The sequence below is a fragment of the Perognathus longimembris genome, chromosome 3 (assembly GCF_023159225.1).
Source record: "Perognathus longimembris pacificus isolate PPM17 chromosome 3, ASM2315922v1, whole genome shotgun sequence".
In the NCBI taxonomy this organism is placed as follows: domain Eukaryota; kingdom Metazoa; phylum Chordata; class Mammalia; order Rodentia; family Heteromyidae; genus Perognathus; species Perognathus longimembris.
In genome coordinates this window covers 80646264-80663679 of record NC_063163.1, presented here as the reverse complement: position 1 = coordinate 80663679, position 17416 = coordinate 80646264, and the positions used below count along the sequence as shown (strand labels likewise).

The following is a 17416-nucleotide window of genomic DNA, read 5'->3' as shown; positions in this document are numbered from 1 at the left end:
CTCACAAATGTGCAACTAAACTTAGGCTTCATACATGGGGAAAAGAGCCATACTTTGCTATTGCAGTAAGAGTAAATTTGACTGACTGGTATTAGTATAGTTGAATTCAATACTAGGTTAATTTTAGCTTCCAGGAAAAAGCTCTGTGGTTTAGGACTAGAGATGCTGTTGCGGATTCAAAATATCACATAAAAATAAGACCCAAGTAAATAAAACCCACTAGGAAAGGTCTAGAATATGAAGACATTTCTCTAAGACTTAACCAGTATGCTATAAAAAGAATAGGCAATACAGGAGAGGAGGTCAGCTATGGTTTCTATTTGGTTAGAGTAGAGATCAATCTTGAAACTTGCTAGTGTTTATCAGGTCTTATTAGGAAAAAAGCCCAATTAATCCATAATCTCCAATGAATACACAGATGTCTCTAAAGATGGCAGTACGTGGAATAGCCATTAAAATCTAGAGTCCAAGTTCGTACCTTTCGAAAGCAATGTTTTTAGTATCGAGGCTGGTACTGATAACTGGGCTTGTGAGCCGCCTCTCAACTTCCCTGCTTTTCGGCTTCATCAAGTCCAGAGTAAGGCGCTCCATCTCTTGGGAAAGATCAAAGTGTTCAGTGGTGACCACTTTGTCATCGTGGTTGACTTCCATCAACTCTGCCCAGTTGTCTGTTAAAGGAGACAAAAGCATAAGGAAGCTCAGTGCTAGGAAGATGCACGGACATGTAAGTCTCACATGCTACAACACATCGTCCTTCACATGGCTCCTCTTTTATCAGATGCTATCTGGTAAAGCTACAAGAAAACTGATTCTTGGAGCTGGGGATATGGCCTAGTGGCAAGAGTGCTCACCTCATATACATGAGGTCCTAGGTTCGATTCCCCAGCACCACATATATAGAAAACGTCCAGAAGTGGCACTGTGGCTCAAGTGGCAGAGTGCTAGCCTTGAGCAAAAAAAAAAAAGAAGCCAGGGATAGTGCTCAGGCCCTGAGTCCAAGGCCCAGGACTGGCCAAAAAGAAAGAAAAAAGAGAATACTCATTCTTGATTACCTCTTGCACTGGGGTTATGTGGCCAGCAGTCTAAAAATTTACGCATAGAAGGCCCTGAAACATTCTGCCCCAAAGGCATATTTTTAAAATACTTTGTATTCTTTACTTAGCAACACATTTCATCTATGACCCTTATAAAATACAGTACGGTAAAATTAACATAAGTTATTTGCCAACTACAGTAGATGAGCAATGACATTTTTTAGCCTCCATGGTAAGGATCATGCTCAATTATGGAGGAAAACAGAGATACAAGAAAGAAGGCTGCTAGTGGCAAGAGTGCTTGCCTCATATACATGAGGCCCTGAGTTCGATTCCCCAGCACCACATATACAGAAAATGGCCAGAAGTGGCACTGTGGCTCAAGTGGCAGAGTGCTAGCCTTGAGCAAAAAAGAAGCCAGGGACAGTGCTCAGGCCCTGAGTCCAGCCCAGGACTGGAAAAAAAAAGAAAAAAAGAAAGACGGCTGGGGGCTGGGAATATGGCCTAGTGGCAAGAGTGCTTGCCTCATATACATGAAGCCCTGGGTTCGATTCCTCAGCACCACATATATAGAAAAGGCCAGAAGTGGTGCTGTGGTATGGTTCAAGTGGCAGAGTACTAGCCTTGAGTAAAAAGAAGCCAGAGACAATGCTCATACCCTGAGTCCAAGCCCCAGGACTGGCAAAAAAAAAAAAAAAAAAAAGAAGAAGGCTGGGTTAGGAATGTGGCTTAGTGGTAGAGTGTTTGCCCAAGGGGCATGAAGCCCTAGGTTGGATTCCTCAGTACCATATAAACAGAAAAAGCCAGAAGCAGCACTGTGGCTCAAGTGGCAGAGTGCTAGCCTTGAGCAAAAGAAGCTCAGGGACAGTGCCCAGGCCTTGACTTCAAACCCTAGGACAGGCAAAAAGAAAAGACAGAAGGCTTGTCCTCAAGGCTTGTGCTCAAATGTCCAGGAAAGCACGCTGTCTCCTGTGTCGTGTCACAAACCTAAATATTGGGTGGTAAATAACATAGGCAAGACAACTAGCCAGACAAGAACTAAGAACTCAGACAGTAGGGATGGGAAGCTGAATGATTGATTGATAAGCATAACAACAACAAAACTCCACAGTATCAGAAAAATAAAACATACATGACTATGAACAGGTGCTAGTGGTTCAAAAATCACTCTAACTAAAGAAATGAAGGTGTGGCTCAGAAGTAGAGTGCCTGCCTAGCAAGCAAGAGGTCCTATTCTACAAAGTAATAATAGTAATAACAACTTTAAATGACTCTGTAATTTAGCTTAAGCAGTGATTACTATAACGGAATCACTTACCTTCTCCTTTAAATATAAAACTACGCCTCCCTCTTATCCAGCTCATGTTCTCAAATCCCAGCAATGTGATATCAACACGTAGTTTGGCACCGCTTTTCCAAATACGACAGACATCATTTGGGCATATTCTGGAAACCAAGGGCACTGAAGAAAAGAAATGTATCACTGAGAAAAACTCCAAGGGCCAAGCAGAACATGCAAGCCAAGCACTCACGACTCTGATTTTAACAAAAGAAGGGAGTACAAGATTCTGACTGCCAAAGAGAACTAGACTTATTGGCTCCCAAATTATTATGTAAGAAGTTAATCTTAAAAGATAACATGGACTTGCCAGGCATCAGTGGCTCACAGCTGTAATCCTAGCTACTCAGGAAGCTGAGCTTTGTGGATCACCATTCAAATCCAGCCTGGACTGGAAAACCCACAAGACTCTTACATTTAATTAACTACCAAAAAGCTGGAAATGGAACTGTGGCTCAAAGTGGTAGCACTATCCTTGAGCATAAGAACTCAGGGAGAGTGCCCAGGCCTTGAGTTCAAGCCCCAGGACTCACACAAAAAACAAACACAAAAATATGGAAGCTAATGTGCATGCTGTAATTCCAACACTTTGGAGGCTGAGGCAGGAGGATTGGAAATTTAAGGCTAGCTTGGACCCTGTCTCAAAAATGTAGAGCTGGGGCCTTTGCACAGGAGGCAGACATCTATACAGGAGAAAATTTTTTTTCCTTTTTTTTTTTTCCCCAGTTCTGAGGCTTGAACTCAGGGCCTGAGCATTGTCCCAGAGCTGCTTTTTGCTCAAGGCCAATCCTCTGCCATTTGAGCCACAGAGTCACTTCTGGCCTTTTCTGTTTATGTGGTATTGAGGAACGGAACCCAGGGCTTCATGCCTCCTAGGCAAACACTCTACCAGTAAGTCACATTCCCAGCCAGAAAAAAATTTCTTAATTAAATAAAAATGGATGGGTGAGGTCTATAGCTCAGTGGTGCAACATCTGCTTAGCACCAAACTCTAAATTCAATCCCTGGCACCAAAAAATGAAAATTAATTAAAAATAGAAAGGACCTTCTGTTCCATTTGTTAGAGAAACCCTAAACAAATTTCCCAAGAGTTTTCTCAGTCCTGAGATGAACCCTACTTATTGACCCCCACTAGGGCTCAGAGTGTGTCCATCTGGCCCTTCTCCTTTACATGTGCTACTCTCTTGCCATATGGCTACGGCCTTCCACATGACCACACCCACCATTCACAAAGCAGATGTCTGCCATGCACCACTCCTCAACAACACCTGAAGTTACAATGAGCATTTGAATTAGAAGTTTCTCAAACCAAGTTAAGGTTCTGTTCTAGAAACTTCTCATTGCACTTAACTGCTTCAATATGAGTATGTCTTCTTGCCTGAAAGAGAAGTCTGGAAATGAAAATAGTTGAATCTTGGGAATTAAGTGTCATATTGACTAAGCAACAAATAGAAATGGAACCTGTTTAAACATACGTTCTCACAGTGGGGCACTGGTGGCTCACACCTGTAATCCTAGCTTCCCAGAAGGGTGAGATCTGAGGATTGAAGTTTGAAGGTAGTCTAGGTAGATAAAAACTCAAGAGACTTTTTATCTTCAATTTACCAGCAAAACACCAGACGTGGAGGTGTGGCTTAAGTGGTAGAGCACCAACATTGAGTGAAAAAGCCACGCCAGAGTGCAAGTCCCTGAGTTCAAGTCCCAGTACCAATATGTACACATGAGCATGCATACATATACTATCACTTGCCTTACACAGTACCCAGTGTAATATATCCATTATGCAAAAACAAAGCCATTCTAACATTTATCTCACCTTGTTCCCAGAAGAGGAAGTATGACAGAATCAAGCCAAACCATATAAATCTACTTAATAACATTTCTGCAATTTAAAGTGACATTTTATTATGGTCAAAGCAGATTGTTTGCAACTATGAAAACAGAACAATAAAAGCTATTGAAATGTTTTGGGATGAGAGGATAGGGAAAGATAGAGCCATAGAGAGATGAGACTGGGAAAAATTGTAAAGGTGTGTGGAAAATAACATGAAATTCCCCCTGAATAACTACAGTAAGCTCTAAACAAAAAAAGAAAAGAAAAAAAAAAGAAAGAAAGAAAGAAAAAAAGGAAAGGAAAGTAACATTTTAAAAACCAGTAAGATAGATAGGCATGGTGGTACACACCTAGTGAGATACTCAGGAGGTGGAGGCAGGAGAATTGGTTAAGCTCAGGAATTCAAGCCACCCTGGAAAACGGGAAATCCCACCTCTTAAAAACAAAACAAAATAAAACAAAAGTGAAGTCCTGAGTTCAGTTTCCAGTACCATAATGATCATCATCACCCATGTCAGTAATAAGTAAAAAAAAAGTAATAAAAATGGAGCCAGAACTTTCCATATGCCATTTACATATGTGTGGGGGCAAAAGTCCAATAAGTGGAGAGAGAGCAGAAGGAAAACAGAAACCAGCTGGAAAGGACACAAACTGGTTTTCCTTATTTTTTTCGCTATGTATTTCCTAGAGTCAGATTTTTTTTTAAGCACATATAACTTTTACAAAGGAAAAATCAGCTTATCAATAGGCTATGTAAATTGGGAAACAAATTCAAGCCCACTACCACTCACCCCAGCTGGTGAATTCCCACTTCATCTGTACATAAAAATCTGGCGCCTGAAGAAGAGAGGAAGATTTTAAATACATGATCTTTCACACCATTAGCTAAATACAAGCATAGCCAGGGTTAATGTAGTTTTAGAGGGAAAAAATTAAAGAACAAAGAAGAAAAATCAGTACAAACCCACTGAAATGAAAAATTATATTAAGGCTATTTGTTTTACTTTGATATCAAATATATATAGGCAGTGAAGAAAGTTAACAGAAAGTGACAAGGTTGGAGGGAATAAAAGTCAAACCTTATTTTGGGGGTTCAGTCAGTTTCCTAACAGTAACAGGAAGATGAGCTTCAGTACCACCTATGCTGTGGACCATGGTCTAGCCTCAAGCAAGAGAAGGAACTCAGTTCCGTCAGCACTATAGGGAACTTGACTGGAGAGTACTTAAGATTTAGGGGATGGCTTTGAGAACCCAGTAAAGAAGGCTGCTACACAGCACTTCCTTAGGAAGTAGATTTTCTCTCTGGTTACCTTCAAAGATTTTGCCCTAGTTTCTGTTTTGTTTTGTTTTGTTTGCCAGTCCTAGGGGCTGAACTCAGAGACTGAGCACTGTCCCTGGCTTCTTTTTGCTCAAGGCTAGCACTCTACCACTTGAGCCACAGCACCACCTCTGGCTTTTTCTATGTATGTAGTGCTGAGGAATCGAACTCAGGGCTTCCCGTATACGAGGCACTCTACCACTAGGCCATATTCCCAGCCCCTCACTGTAGTCTCTAAACTTTCAGAATTTGGCTTTCTGCAGTTTTATACTATCAAAGCAGTCTTCTTTAGGATTATTTTCTTACATATCATTAATATTCTTAGAAAGGTCTTGAAGAGCTACTTGTGAAATCCAGCGGCTTGAACTCAGGGCCTGGGTGCTGTCCCTGAGTTCTTTTGCTCCAGGCTAGCATTCTACCACTTTGAGCTACAGCGTCACTTCTGGTTTTCTGGTGGTTAACTGAAGATAAAAGTCTCATGGACTTTCCTGAGTGACCTGGCTTTGAACTGTGATTCTCAGATTTCAACCTCTTGACTAGTTAGGATTGTAAGTGTGAGTACCTGTACCCAGCTTCCAGGTGTTTTGTTTTGGTTTTGTTCCTTTTGGGGTTGTTTTTACAGAAGCACTGGGAAGGAGGGCCAGGAATCTACCGAGAGCTAAACCAGCTAGAGGTAGCTGATTAGAAAGGTTAGCATACTTTATAAGGAGATTTTGCCAAAAAACACCATGTCAACAATAGCCTTTGGTGCCACTAAACATACAAGTCATTTAATGGCTGTCCAAAGCTTCAGAGCGCAAATCAATGTAGCCTACTCCTATAGATCAATACAGGTAAAAAAGAAAATCTTTTCACTGTATTGTTTAAATGAATTATGACCCCATGTTAAACAAGTTACTTGCTGTTCTGTCAAATGGATGTTTTAGTTTCTCCTACAGTAAGCTAGATTAGAAGACAATAAGTTCATGTGACCTTTGCATACCCCTAAACATATATTTGTTTTGAAAACAGTGCATGAACTCTTTCATATTCTATGGGAAATTTCATTCTACCACCTGGTAAAGGAATATCCAGTTATAGCTTAGAAAAAATTTTAAAGAATGCTCAATTAGGGGCTGGGAATATGGCTTAGTGGTAGAGTGCTTGCCTTGTATACGTGAAGCCCTGGGTTCGATTCCTCAGCACCACAAAAACAGAAAAAGCCAGAAGTGGCTCTGTGGCTCACATAGTAGAGTGTTAGCCTTGAACAACAACAACAACAAAAAGCCAGGGACAGTGCTTAGGCTCTGAGTTCAAGCCCCAGGACTGGCAAAAAAATAAAAAATGAATGCTCAATTAACACACAATGATCATCTCATAATGAAGTTGTTACTCTTCTTGCCAGGGCTATTCATTTTTCTAAAGACATGTGCTTTAACTAAAGTAGTACAGCTTTTTTAACCAGTAGATATCTTAGGACATATTGGGGAGGAACTCACTTTTGTACATAAGAAGAGAATAAAGAACACTGAAAACTGAATCACTGCTGCTTTCTTGTCTCCAACTACCCTGGGAATGTTACACGTGATAAGATGGTTCTTTCAAGTGAAAAAGATTATCCCAAGGAAGCAGCCATCCTTCTAAACCATCCATGAAAGGTCTCTGGGAGTCACAGAGCTCCTCTATTTTACTTTTCAAGACAGACAAACTTCTCCAAAGTTTTAAGTATAAATAAATTAAGGAAATGGGCTAGAAGTCACAAAATATTAATGACTAGAAGTGATAAGGAGAAGGGCAAGGAGAAGTCACACATAGACCCTGGAGTCCCAGCAGGCTCCCAAAATGCCTGTACTGGCACTATGCTCACCACCATTTTTTCAAGGTAAACCTCTACACTAGGTGCTGCTTTTAAGAAAATAAGTGCCTGGACAAACAGTTAAATGATCATTGTAAGTAGCACTTAAAATGGCAAGCCTAGTGACCCTGAAACATAATTGACAAGGTGAGCTGGCAGGACTGGTGCTGAGTGACCATCAAAATACCATATGCACTGTTCATGAAACTTTCAAGGAAGGTAAATAAGGATGTCAAACTGTGTCTCCAGCTATGATAGCAGCATTTAGTTCAAGCCCAGGTTTCTGGCTACCTCAAGAATTTTATGTAGCAGCTCAGGAACTCCTTCAAGGGCCATGGATGTGTTATGATAGTCTCGATGTTGAAGAACTGTGTATACCATCTCAGGATCCCCAGTGCTCACAGCCTCATGTAAGACTGGAAAATAAAAGGGTGACGTTAATGGCCAAGTCTTCTCAGACATGCTGATCAATTCCAAGTCTTCTGATACTTTCTGATCAATTCCAAAGCCAGTCTGAAAAGTTATCTGTATAGATCAAAGACAAATATTTGCATCAAAGAGGGACAAAGGCTGCAGCTGGAGCTTTACTAGGTTATGCATAACCCCAACTTCTGATTGCTAGCTCACAGTTGCATAAAAGCAAACAGCACCCATAGCACCACAGTCTCCAGATCCCAGCTCCCTTCCACTGCTGCTTCTGAAGCCCTGATGGGGTTTCAGACAGTAGACTCTTGTGGTGTGCACACACTGAGATTACATGGAGATAGGTAGGTAAAATTGCACTCACTTCCCTTGCTCATCTTGAAAAATGATGAAACGCCAAGATTTCACAGACTCAGAAGAGTCTGTTTCTAACAATAATTGCTTTTTTTTTTTTCCCTACCCTGATGGACTCAACAGAGATCTGACCATATTTGCAGGGAAAAACCGACCTCCATGTTCACGTATGATGGGAAGTGTTTACATGATAGCTTTCTAGAAGAGGCATCACCCTTTACCAGGGGTTTAGGCCACTGTGCTATAGATCTGCCAGCCCTGCCAGCCAGCAGCCTGGTTCTCATCACCTTGCCCCTGACCCTGTCCCTAGAAAAAGGTTCAACTGATTTGGAAGAAAATCATGATTAAAACTAGTCCTTTTTCAAAAAGGGGAAGTGAAATGAAGGACTTGGAAGTTATTTTCGAAGCATACTTACCTGTCCATCCCTGGCCATTTTCTTTGGTCACATCTGCTTTATGTCGGAGCAAGACCCGAGCAGACTCCAGATGTCCCAAAGAAACTGCAAGGTGCAATAATGTTCGGCCCCGAGGATCCAGAGCCTCCACATTCTGTGAAATAAAACACCAGCACTTCATACACCTAGATACATCACATAAGAATATGACAACATGCTTGAGACCTGTATTAAGTACAAAGAGGAGAAAACGGTATTTACACACTAATTACAGCAATATATGTTTTATTTTAAAGTCTAGGCACATTGAAATATGAATTTGGGGACTATAAATAAAGATGATAGTTACTGAGTCTCTTTTTAAAACTGTTGTTAAGCGATGAGTTCCTCTTTGCATAAAAGCCTAATAACTAAACATTACTCTTAGCCTTACATCATCTACCACAATCTAAATCTCTTGTCAGCACTCAAACTAAGTCTAAAAAAGGTTCAAGGCTTTCATGAAGTACAGGTCAGCTACAACACAGAGCACTGAAGTGTGGGACACACTCAAAACTCAAAGCACAGAATATAATCCATGTCAGAATAAAATTACATCCTGTAGATGTATCCACACCAAAATCATCTCTCATGAGTGTGTACTGAGTTCCAAGTACCCTGAAGCAGTGCATGACCTCTAGGGGAATCTGTGGGTCCCTCTGACTGTGGGTATGCTGTGTGATCCACCGGGCATATCTGCAGATGACACGTCACTTCCATCCATCGTGGACATCTTCCCTGTGCTAGACATATGCATCTGGCCTTTAACTCTTCATCCTTATTCTGCTTTTCAGTCCTCCTTTCAATGTCATGTTGGGGCTAAGAGGCAAGCTGCAAGCTCTCTGGTGAGTCTCAATGACAGCACTACCTGCTGGAAGTTCTTCCAAGGACACTAAGAACTGCTCCACGGCAGTTTTGGCAGTCTTAAACCATTTTTAAGTGTCACAGCACTTCTTAGGGAATGTGCTTTTTCTTGTTTGAGAAGGCTAGATGCCCCAGGGCACTCACTAAAGTCTCCAAAGAATCATACAACATGCCACTTAAGAAGAGAAGTGGGACTGTGGGTAAACAGCTATTCAACTTCACTGTTTTACTAAAATTATATCATGCTATTGTGCAGGAAAGAGAAGAACTCCAGGAATAGGAAAAGTGGTTTAAAGCGCTGCTAGCTGAGTACCAGGATTTCTGGGCCAGTCCCAGGTCTTAGTGCTCTCCCAGGTGCTGAAATACAGTAAGCCCCCTGGGGGGGGGAGGAGATAATGTTTCAAAAGTCCCAGTAGATGCCTCAAACAGAGCCTATTATTGGCTTCTATGTGTACATGACATGTATGCATGGAATAAATGAACAATTTCCCCTTGGCACTTGAAGGAAGTGGTTTTCAGCATCTCTCTGGCACATCCTGAGAAGCCAGTATCATTATCCTTGTGTGCTTTGGGGCCCTTGTGGAGGAAAATCAGGGCCACTTTAACACAGATACGGAGCTACCACAACAGTGAATCTGATACTGAAAGGGGCTACTCAGTGACTAAGAGGCAGATAGCTGATGAAGTGTGGATTTGCCCTACAAAGGGACAAATCACACCTCAGACAGGATGGAACAGGGTGATAGGAGATTCCAACATGCTACTCAGAACAGCATGCAATTAAAAGCAGCACTATTTATTTCTGGAATTTTAAATTTTCATTTTCAGACTGTGGCTGGCCACAGATAACTGAGATCTCACAAAGTGTTATATGGAAAAGGGGAAGCTACTGTAACAACAGTTTCCTGACATGTGGGCCACAGCACCTCTTCCCAAGAGAATGACTTGTCCACCACACTGAAGAAAAAGGCAGGGCTTAAGTATTTTATTTCCTAATTGCTTGAAATAACCATTTTCCTAAAAACAGGGTTATAAACGTAGGAGCTATGGACAAAGCAGGAAAGAAATAATGATCAGACTCATTATCTTCCTATATCTCTATCGTATAATCTAAGTCTTCAAATTCAATCTAAATGAAGAAAGGAAAGGGAAATTTTCCAGTTTACTGTATGAGCCCAGTATTATCCTGATAATGAATGTATTAAAGGAATATAAATGTGAAACTATTCAAGTCTGGCATGATGGTACCCACCTAGAATTCCAACACTCAGGAGGCTGAGGTAGGAGGACCTCAAATAAAGGCTAGCCAACACTAGATAACAAGAATTGATCTCAATGCTGGGGGCCAGTGGCTCCAAACTATAATCCTATCTACTCAGGAAGAAGAGATCTGAGGATTGTGGTTCAGAGCCAGACCAGGGAGGAAGGGTCATGAGACTCTTAACTCCAATTAACCACCAAAAAGCCAGAAGTAGAGCTGTGGTAAAGGTTCAGACCTGGACTGGCACCAAAAAAAAAAAAAAAAGAAGGATTTGGAAAGAGTCCAACTTCCTAGGTTTAAATTCTGACTCTGACACTGAGGTATGTAACTAAGCCTCTCTTCCTATCTCTAAAATGGGACTCACGGGAGCCTAGCCAAGAAGGCTGATGTGCAAAATAAATCTATAACTACATACACCTACACCACCACCATCACCACTGACAACAATACTGCAGCCCAGCACCACAACAGTCAGCTCCCAGTGTCACTCTCCCCATCTTTACAGGTGATGAACAATTCCACAAGGCTAATTCCACAAACCCAGACCTACAACTCAATCAGCTAAATTAGTGCTGGTCATTAAACTTCCAGGTCACAGAGGAAGGAGGCTGTTTGGTAACAGAAGATCTAGATAAACAGGCAATCAAATACTTCTTGACACATAGTTTAATGTGGTTTAATGATATTTTGCTGCTATCAGTGACTAACTTCTTGACCCTAAACAGGGTACATAATTCATAGGACATAGTACAAAACAAAAATACAAAACTTATTTAAAAATAGTTAAGAATTACTATGTGATGACAGCACAGCATTCAACCAATCATGAAGGCCCTGTGTAACTGCCTGTATGAGCCACTTCAATGGCTAAAATTTAAGATTGAAGCTGGATTAGGGATTATGACACTCAAGCTTCTCCAGTCAAGATGCATATGTCAGTAACTCCTCCCTAGAAACAACAGCTAGACTCTGAGATAACCCACAATAATAACTGGTAACAACATCCATGAAACCGCCTAGCCAGGCATGGTGGCATACACTTATAAACCCAGCAACTCAAAAGATGGAGGTAGGAGGGTCACAGCCTGAAGCCAGCCCAGGCCAAATCAAAAGACTCTAGCTGAAAAAGAAAACAAAGTCAAAGCAAAAAAAGGACTGGGAGATCTAGCAGTAGAGAGTGTCCTGAATTCTATTCCCAGAACTAGAGGAAAAACCAAAGCCAACCAAACAAAACAAACAACAAAAAACTAGCAAGTATGAACAGTCTTCCTCAACCTCTGACAGATAAGGGCATAAGAACATAAAGTTTACTCCAGGAAACTCAACTTAAAGATTTTAATTCCCAAATTTCAATACAAATGTCCTTAAAGAGGCAGTGGATAGTGGCTCACACTTGTACTCTTGGTGACTTAGGAGGCTGAGATCTGAAGATCGCAGTTTGAAGCCAGCTCAGGTAGTAAAGTCTATGAGATTCTTATTTCCAATTAACCACCAAAAAAAGCCAGAAATTAAGCTGTGACTCAAGTGGTAGAGCACCAGCCTTGAGCAAAAAAAGCTCAGGGACAGTGCCCAGGCCCTGAGTTCAAGCCCCAGGACTGGCACACCAAGAACAAAAGTATAGAGAACTTTCAGTGTTACTTTTTTTTTTTTTTTGGTGGGGCTTGGGGCTTGAACTCTGGGTATGGGCACTGTCTCTGAGCTCTTCACCTCAAGGCTAGTGCTCTACCATGTTGAGCCACAGCACCACTTCGGGTTTTTGGTGGTTAATTGGAGATAAAGAGTCTCATGGACTTTCCTGCCTGGGCTGGCTTTGAACTGTTATCCTCAGATCTCAGCCTCCTGAGTAGCTAGGATTACAGGCATAAGCCACTGGTGCCCAACTCAGTAGTTACTTTTATCATATTTTGCAGGAAGAAAGGTTATTATGTCATACTTTTGATTATAAACCAAAACTTTGTCCTTGTTTTAGTGAACACTTAGCTCTTAGCTTCACTTCCAATGAGTAAAAAGCCTGCTGTTTTCAGCAATCAGCATTGAAAGGGTGTGGTTTGGCTTAAGTGCTAGTAACAGGCCTTGAGTTCAAGCTCCAGTAACGGTACCAGGAAAAAAAAAAAGTGTGGTTTAGTGATAGTGAAACATTTTTTTTTATTAATTAGGACTTTAATTCTGTGGTTTTTTTTCTTCTTTGTACTTTCAACATTGAACAAGCAGGGCAGCTATAATGATGAAAAGTACAGATACAAAATTCTGTCCCCTAAAATCCAGAACTGTTGGGGAGTTTTTTCGTTGTTGTTTCCTTTCCCCTTGTATTGCTAGTCAATGTGTTCTACCACTAAGCTACACCTAATGCTCCTTTCAAGTTGCTAGGCTGGCCTCAAACTTGTGATTCTCCTGTGTCAGTATCAAATGAAGCTGAGATTATAGGTATGCACCAGGGTAGAAATGGAGAGACATAGATTTAAGAGTAAAATGTTGGAGACTGCCCCTGGGCCATGTCTAGTAATAGAATGCACATTAAATCACCAGGTATGTAGGGATACCTAGTGGTGAGTCATTTGTCTTGGGGCATGTGTCATATCTCCTTAACTCTTAAATAGTTACTGTGTCATCTAATTAATAACAACAACTCTTTTTTTTTTTTTTTTTTTTGGCCAGTCCTGGGCCTTGGACTCAGGGCCTGAGCACTGTCCCTGGCTTCTTCCCGCTCAAGGCTAGCACTCTGCCACTTGAGCCACAGCGCCGCTTCTGGCCGTTTTCTGTATATGTGGTGCTGGGGAATCGAACCTAGGGCCTCGTGTATATGAGGCAGGCACTCTTGCCACTAGGCTATATCCCCAGCCCCATAACAACAACTCTTATAAAACCTTGCTCTGCTATTTTTTTCTTTTTCTGAGACAGAGTCTTGCCAAATTGTCCAAGTTAGCCTCTGAGGTAGGTCTTCCTCCACCAGCCTCCTGAGTAGCCTGGATCATAGGCATGTAGCTCCATTGCCCAGTGTGGAACTTTTTAAATGAAAAAGTGACTTTTTGACATTCAGCCGATGCTTAACCAACTTTAAATAAACATGGCAGGCTGCAAGCACACACTTAGCAATAATGGGTCAAACAGGGTGACACTGACCTTCACAATTTTTACCAACCTGAAGAGAATCAAGACTCTCATCTAAAAGTTCTTGGTAATTATTACAGGGTCAATTTGAAGCCATTCAAAAGCAGGTCTTTAACACACTGGATAAACGAATGAATCTAAAGATAAGAATTATGCTTAATCTCAGGAATGGCTACAAATCCTTATCCTATTTCCTGAATTTGTTAGTTTGTAACTAGAGGGCACCAATACCTACTGGAATTGCTGGCCTTTAAAACAAGGTTTCTCCAATGTACTATGACATTCTGAATCAGATAATTCTCTGCTCTGGGTGGCTGCCTTGTGCATTCCGGGCAGATCAGCAGCATCCCTGGCCTTGACTCAACTAAGGTATCAGTACAGTAGCACTCCTCAGGTACCACCAAAAATGTCTCCATGCATTACCAAATGTTCGGGTGTGTGTGTGTGGGGGGGGTGCTGTGTATGTTCTCTCCCTCCCCTTCTCTGTCTCAGTGCCAAAATCACCTCCAACTGAAAACCACTGCTTTAGAAAGATGGCAATAAATAAAAGATAAAGAATGAAAACATGTTAGAACAGGAAGGAATTTTAAAGGAGCCTGGGCATCAGTAATTCTCAAACTTTCCCATGTATCAGCCTCCCTGAAAGCTTGTTAAATGCTTATTCCTAAGCCCCCCCCCCACCTCCACGCATGGACTCATCAATAATATAGTCCAATACTGAGTTTGCATACATCAACACCAACTTCCTCATTCTAAAGTCCGTTAATATAGGCCCCAGAATAAAACTGCCATGCCCAAGGTCACAGGGCAAGTTAGAACCTGGTCTTAAAAACAAACAAACAAACAAAAAGCAGAAAAAGTAAAAAAAAAAAAATAACAAAAACAAAAACCAAGCTCGAGTAAGATGTGTGTTGTTCTTAAGTCTTTGAGGCAGTTAAGACTGCATTCTGCAGCTAGTCGACCTGAGATAAAATGCTGACTTAGTATTAATGGACTGAGCGGCCGCAACTAACCTCAGGGAGCCACAGTCTCCTTCCCCATCGGACAGAATAATACTAACACCTCTCCCCGACCTACCTACCTACCTTTCTACCACTTACCCCCTGGTTCTTGGCAAGGTTAAAAGGATGATTTCCCCCCCCCCCACACACACACCCAAAAAAAAAGCCCTCGGCACGGGGCCTGGCATACAGCAAGCACCCCATACATGTCCTACTACAATTGCTGTCCCACAATCGCCAAGTCGAAGGGGTAAGCAAGATCTCCTGGCACGGGGATTCCCTGGAAACGACCCCACTCCCTCCGCCCCCACCTCACCTGGTCCCGCAGCTCCTTCTCCAGCTGCCGGTAGTCGTTGTTCCAGACCAGGAGGTGCAGAGGAAACTGACCGCAGGCGTCTCGGGTCGAGGACATGACGCCGAGGCCGCGGCCCGGATGGCCGGCCAGCCCAGAAGCCTCAGCCCGCTGGGGTCTCCGGCGTCTGCCCGTCCGTCAGTCCGTCCGTCCGGCAGCTGCCGATCCAGAGAACTTCGGCAAGTGGACGAACGAGGGGAGCGATACTCCGCCCGCCGCCTGGCAAGCGGGTGCGGGGCGCGCGAAAGGCCTGGGGTCGCGGGCCGGGTCGGGGACCGGGTCGGCCGCGCCCACCCCACCCCGCGCCGCGCCGCGCCGCGCTGCGCTCGCGCCGGCGCTGACAGCTCCGGAACCGACTTCTGCGGCCCGAACTGCCCCAAACTGGGAAGTACGGAGAGCGAGCCACTGCGCACCCAGGTGGGGGGGAGAAGGACTTGAAACGGGTCACAGATTCACCCTGACCCACCCATCTCCAATCCAACACCACGAATCCTAGTTACACCACAAGGCAGACCTTCAGGTCTCTGCGTTGGCTCAAGATCTCAACATGGAAAACTCAGTTTTACCCGTCAAAGGAGATACCCCCCTGCTCTAGAAACCTTAAATGGTTCGCTCCACAACTGGGCCTCTTCCATTGACTAAGCAGTCGGGGAGGGGGGATGACAACAGCGGCCCGGACCAAACCATTCCATCTACTGACTTCTAGGCCGGCTTTTTGAACCCGTGCAGATCCTTCCACGATTTGCCAGGAGCCATTTTGGAAGTGGGCAACACCAAATAATTTTCATGGATGGATCTTTAAACCTTAGAGAAGTGGCTTCAGGTAGCTGAATAATAAAAGGTCTATATTTGTATTTCTCAGCCTTGAAGGCTGTTGTTAATTTTTTGGGCTCCTCTTGCTCATGGATAGGGCTCTAGCACTTGAGCCATAGCTCCACTTCTAGCCCTTTTGGTAGTTTAGTGGAGATAAGAGTCTCACAGATTTTCCTAGCCCCAACTGGCTTCGTTTGCAGGTTATCCGATGCTTTGTAGGATGTTGAGCAGCCCTGGCCTCAAAACACGGCTCCAGACACTTCCAGAGAAGCACTGTTCTATATTCTAAAGTTAGTTATGTTGGCATGCATGCCCAGCATGGGGCATGAACTCAGAATCTAGGCACTGGTCCCTTATCCTTTGCACTCAAGGCTGGCGCTCAGCCATTTGAATTACGGCACCACTTCGTTTTTTGTTGGTTATTTGGAAATAAGATTCTCACAGTCTTTCCTGCCTGGATGGGCCTCTGTGATCTTCAGATCTCAGCCTCCTAAGTAGCTGGGTGTGAGTCACCAGCACAGAGCTAACATGGGTACCATTTTAAAGCTAGCCAAAGTTGGATTTGGGGTTATGGCTGAAATGACTAATTTGAGCTTTGACCACTGACAGCACAACTTAAATTCATCTTTGACTCAATGAAAAACCAAGTTCCGCTTTTGTCCAGCTGTCTATAACTAGACCACATAGCTGAGTAAAATTATTCCATGCATCCTGAAGACATTCCTCCTGCCTTTTCTGCATTATGCACAGTAAGCTTTTCAGATGACTGCAACAGCTGTTAAAGAATCCTGTTCTAATCCATTTTCCACACGTGTGGATTGAAGCCCAGAAGATTTGTGAGTTGTTGAACTAAAATGGTGCAGGAGCATCTGGATGACACCCAGAGGCTCTAACTGTGTAAAGTGTGGAAATTACATGTTTACGTCCACATTACACATTTAGCACACTGGAGAGATGAACTCTAGCACTGCTGAGGCCTCTTCTAGGACATCTCATTCTTTCAAAAGTCTTGTGAAACTTAATCATTTATCTTCAACATCCCATGTTTCTTCAACACCTCTTCTATGTCATTAGTCTGAAATTCCACAATGGCAGTGGCCATATCTGTTAGACTTAACTAAAACCAAAACAGTAGCTGACCTACAGGAAGCATCCAATATTTGCTGAATGGAGGCCATAGTTGTATTTACATGTAATGCATAGGGCTGTGTGTGTGGCTCCAATGGTAGAGCCTCTTCCTACAAGTTTAAGGCCCTGAGTTCAAATCACAGTACCAGCAAAAGCAAACAAACAAAAGGCAACATAATAAATATTCACTAGTTAGGACCACGTATCTACCACTTGCATTTTGTTGTGTTTTGCTCATAGCATCCAGTTAATTATTATAGGTTAGTTATCCTAATTTTCAAATCCCAAGTAGAAATTATGAAATTGTGATAATATGGAG

At 42.7% G+C, this 17416-nt stretch overlaps 1 protein-coding gene across 1 annotated transcript in view; it reads right to left on the bottom strand.

Annotated features, from left to right (window-relative positions):
- Nucleotides 1-15491, bottom strand: part of Ankrd13a (ankyrin repeat domain 13A) — a 31699-nt gene extending 16208 nt beyond the window's left edge. Inside the window, exons 1-6 of the mRNA XM_048342811.1 lie at nt 15121-15491; nt 8553-8685; nt 7651-7775; nt 4999-5044; nt 2353-2496; nt 479-668 (exon numbers count right to left, since the gene is read on the bottom strand). Of these exons, the coding sequence (XP_048198768.1) occupies nt 479-668; nt 2353-2496; nt 4999-5044; nt 7651-7775; nt 8553-8685; nt 15121-15216 (734 nt within the window). The 5' untranslated portion in view covers nt 15217-15491. The remainder of the gene's footprint in view (nt 1-478; nt 669-2352; nt 2497-4998; nt 5045-7650; nt 7776-8552; nt 8686-15120) is intronic.
- Nucleotides 15492-17416: the final 1925 nt, after the last annotated feature.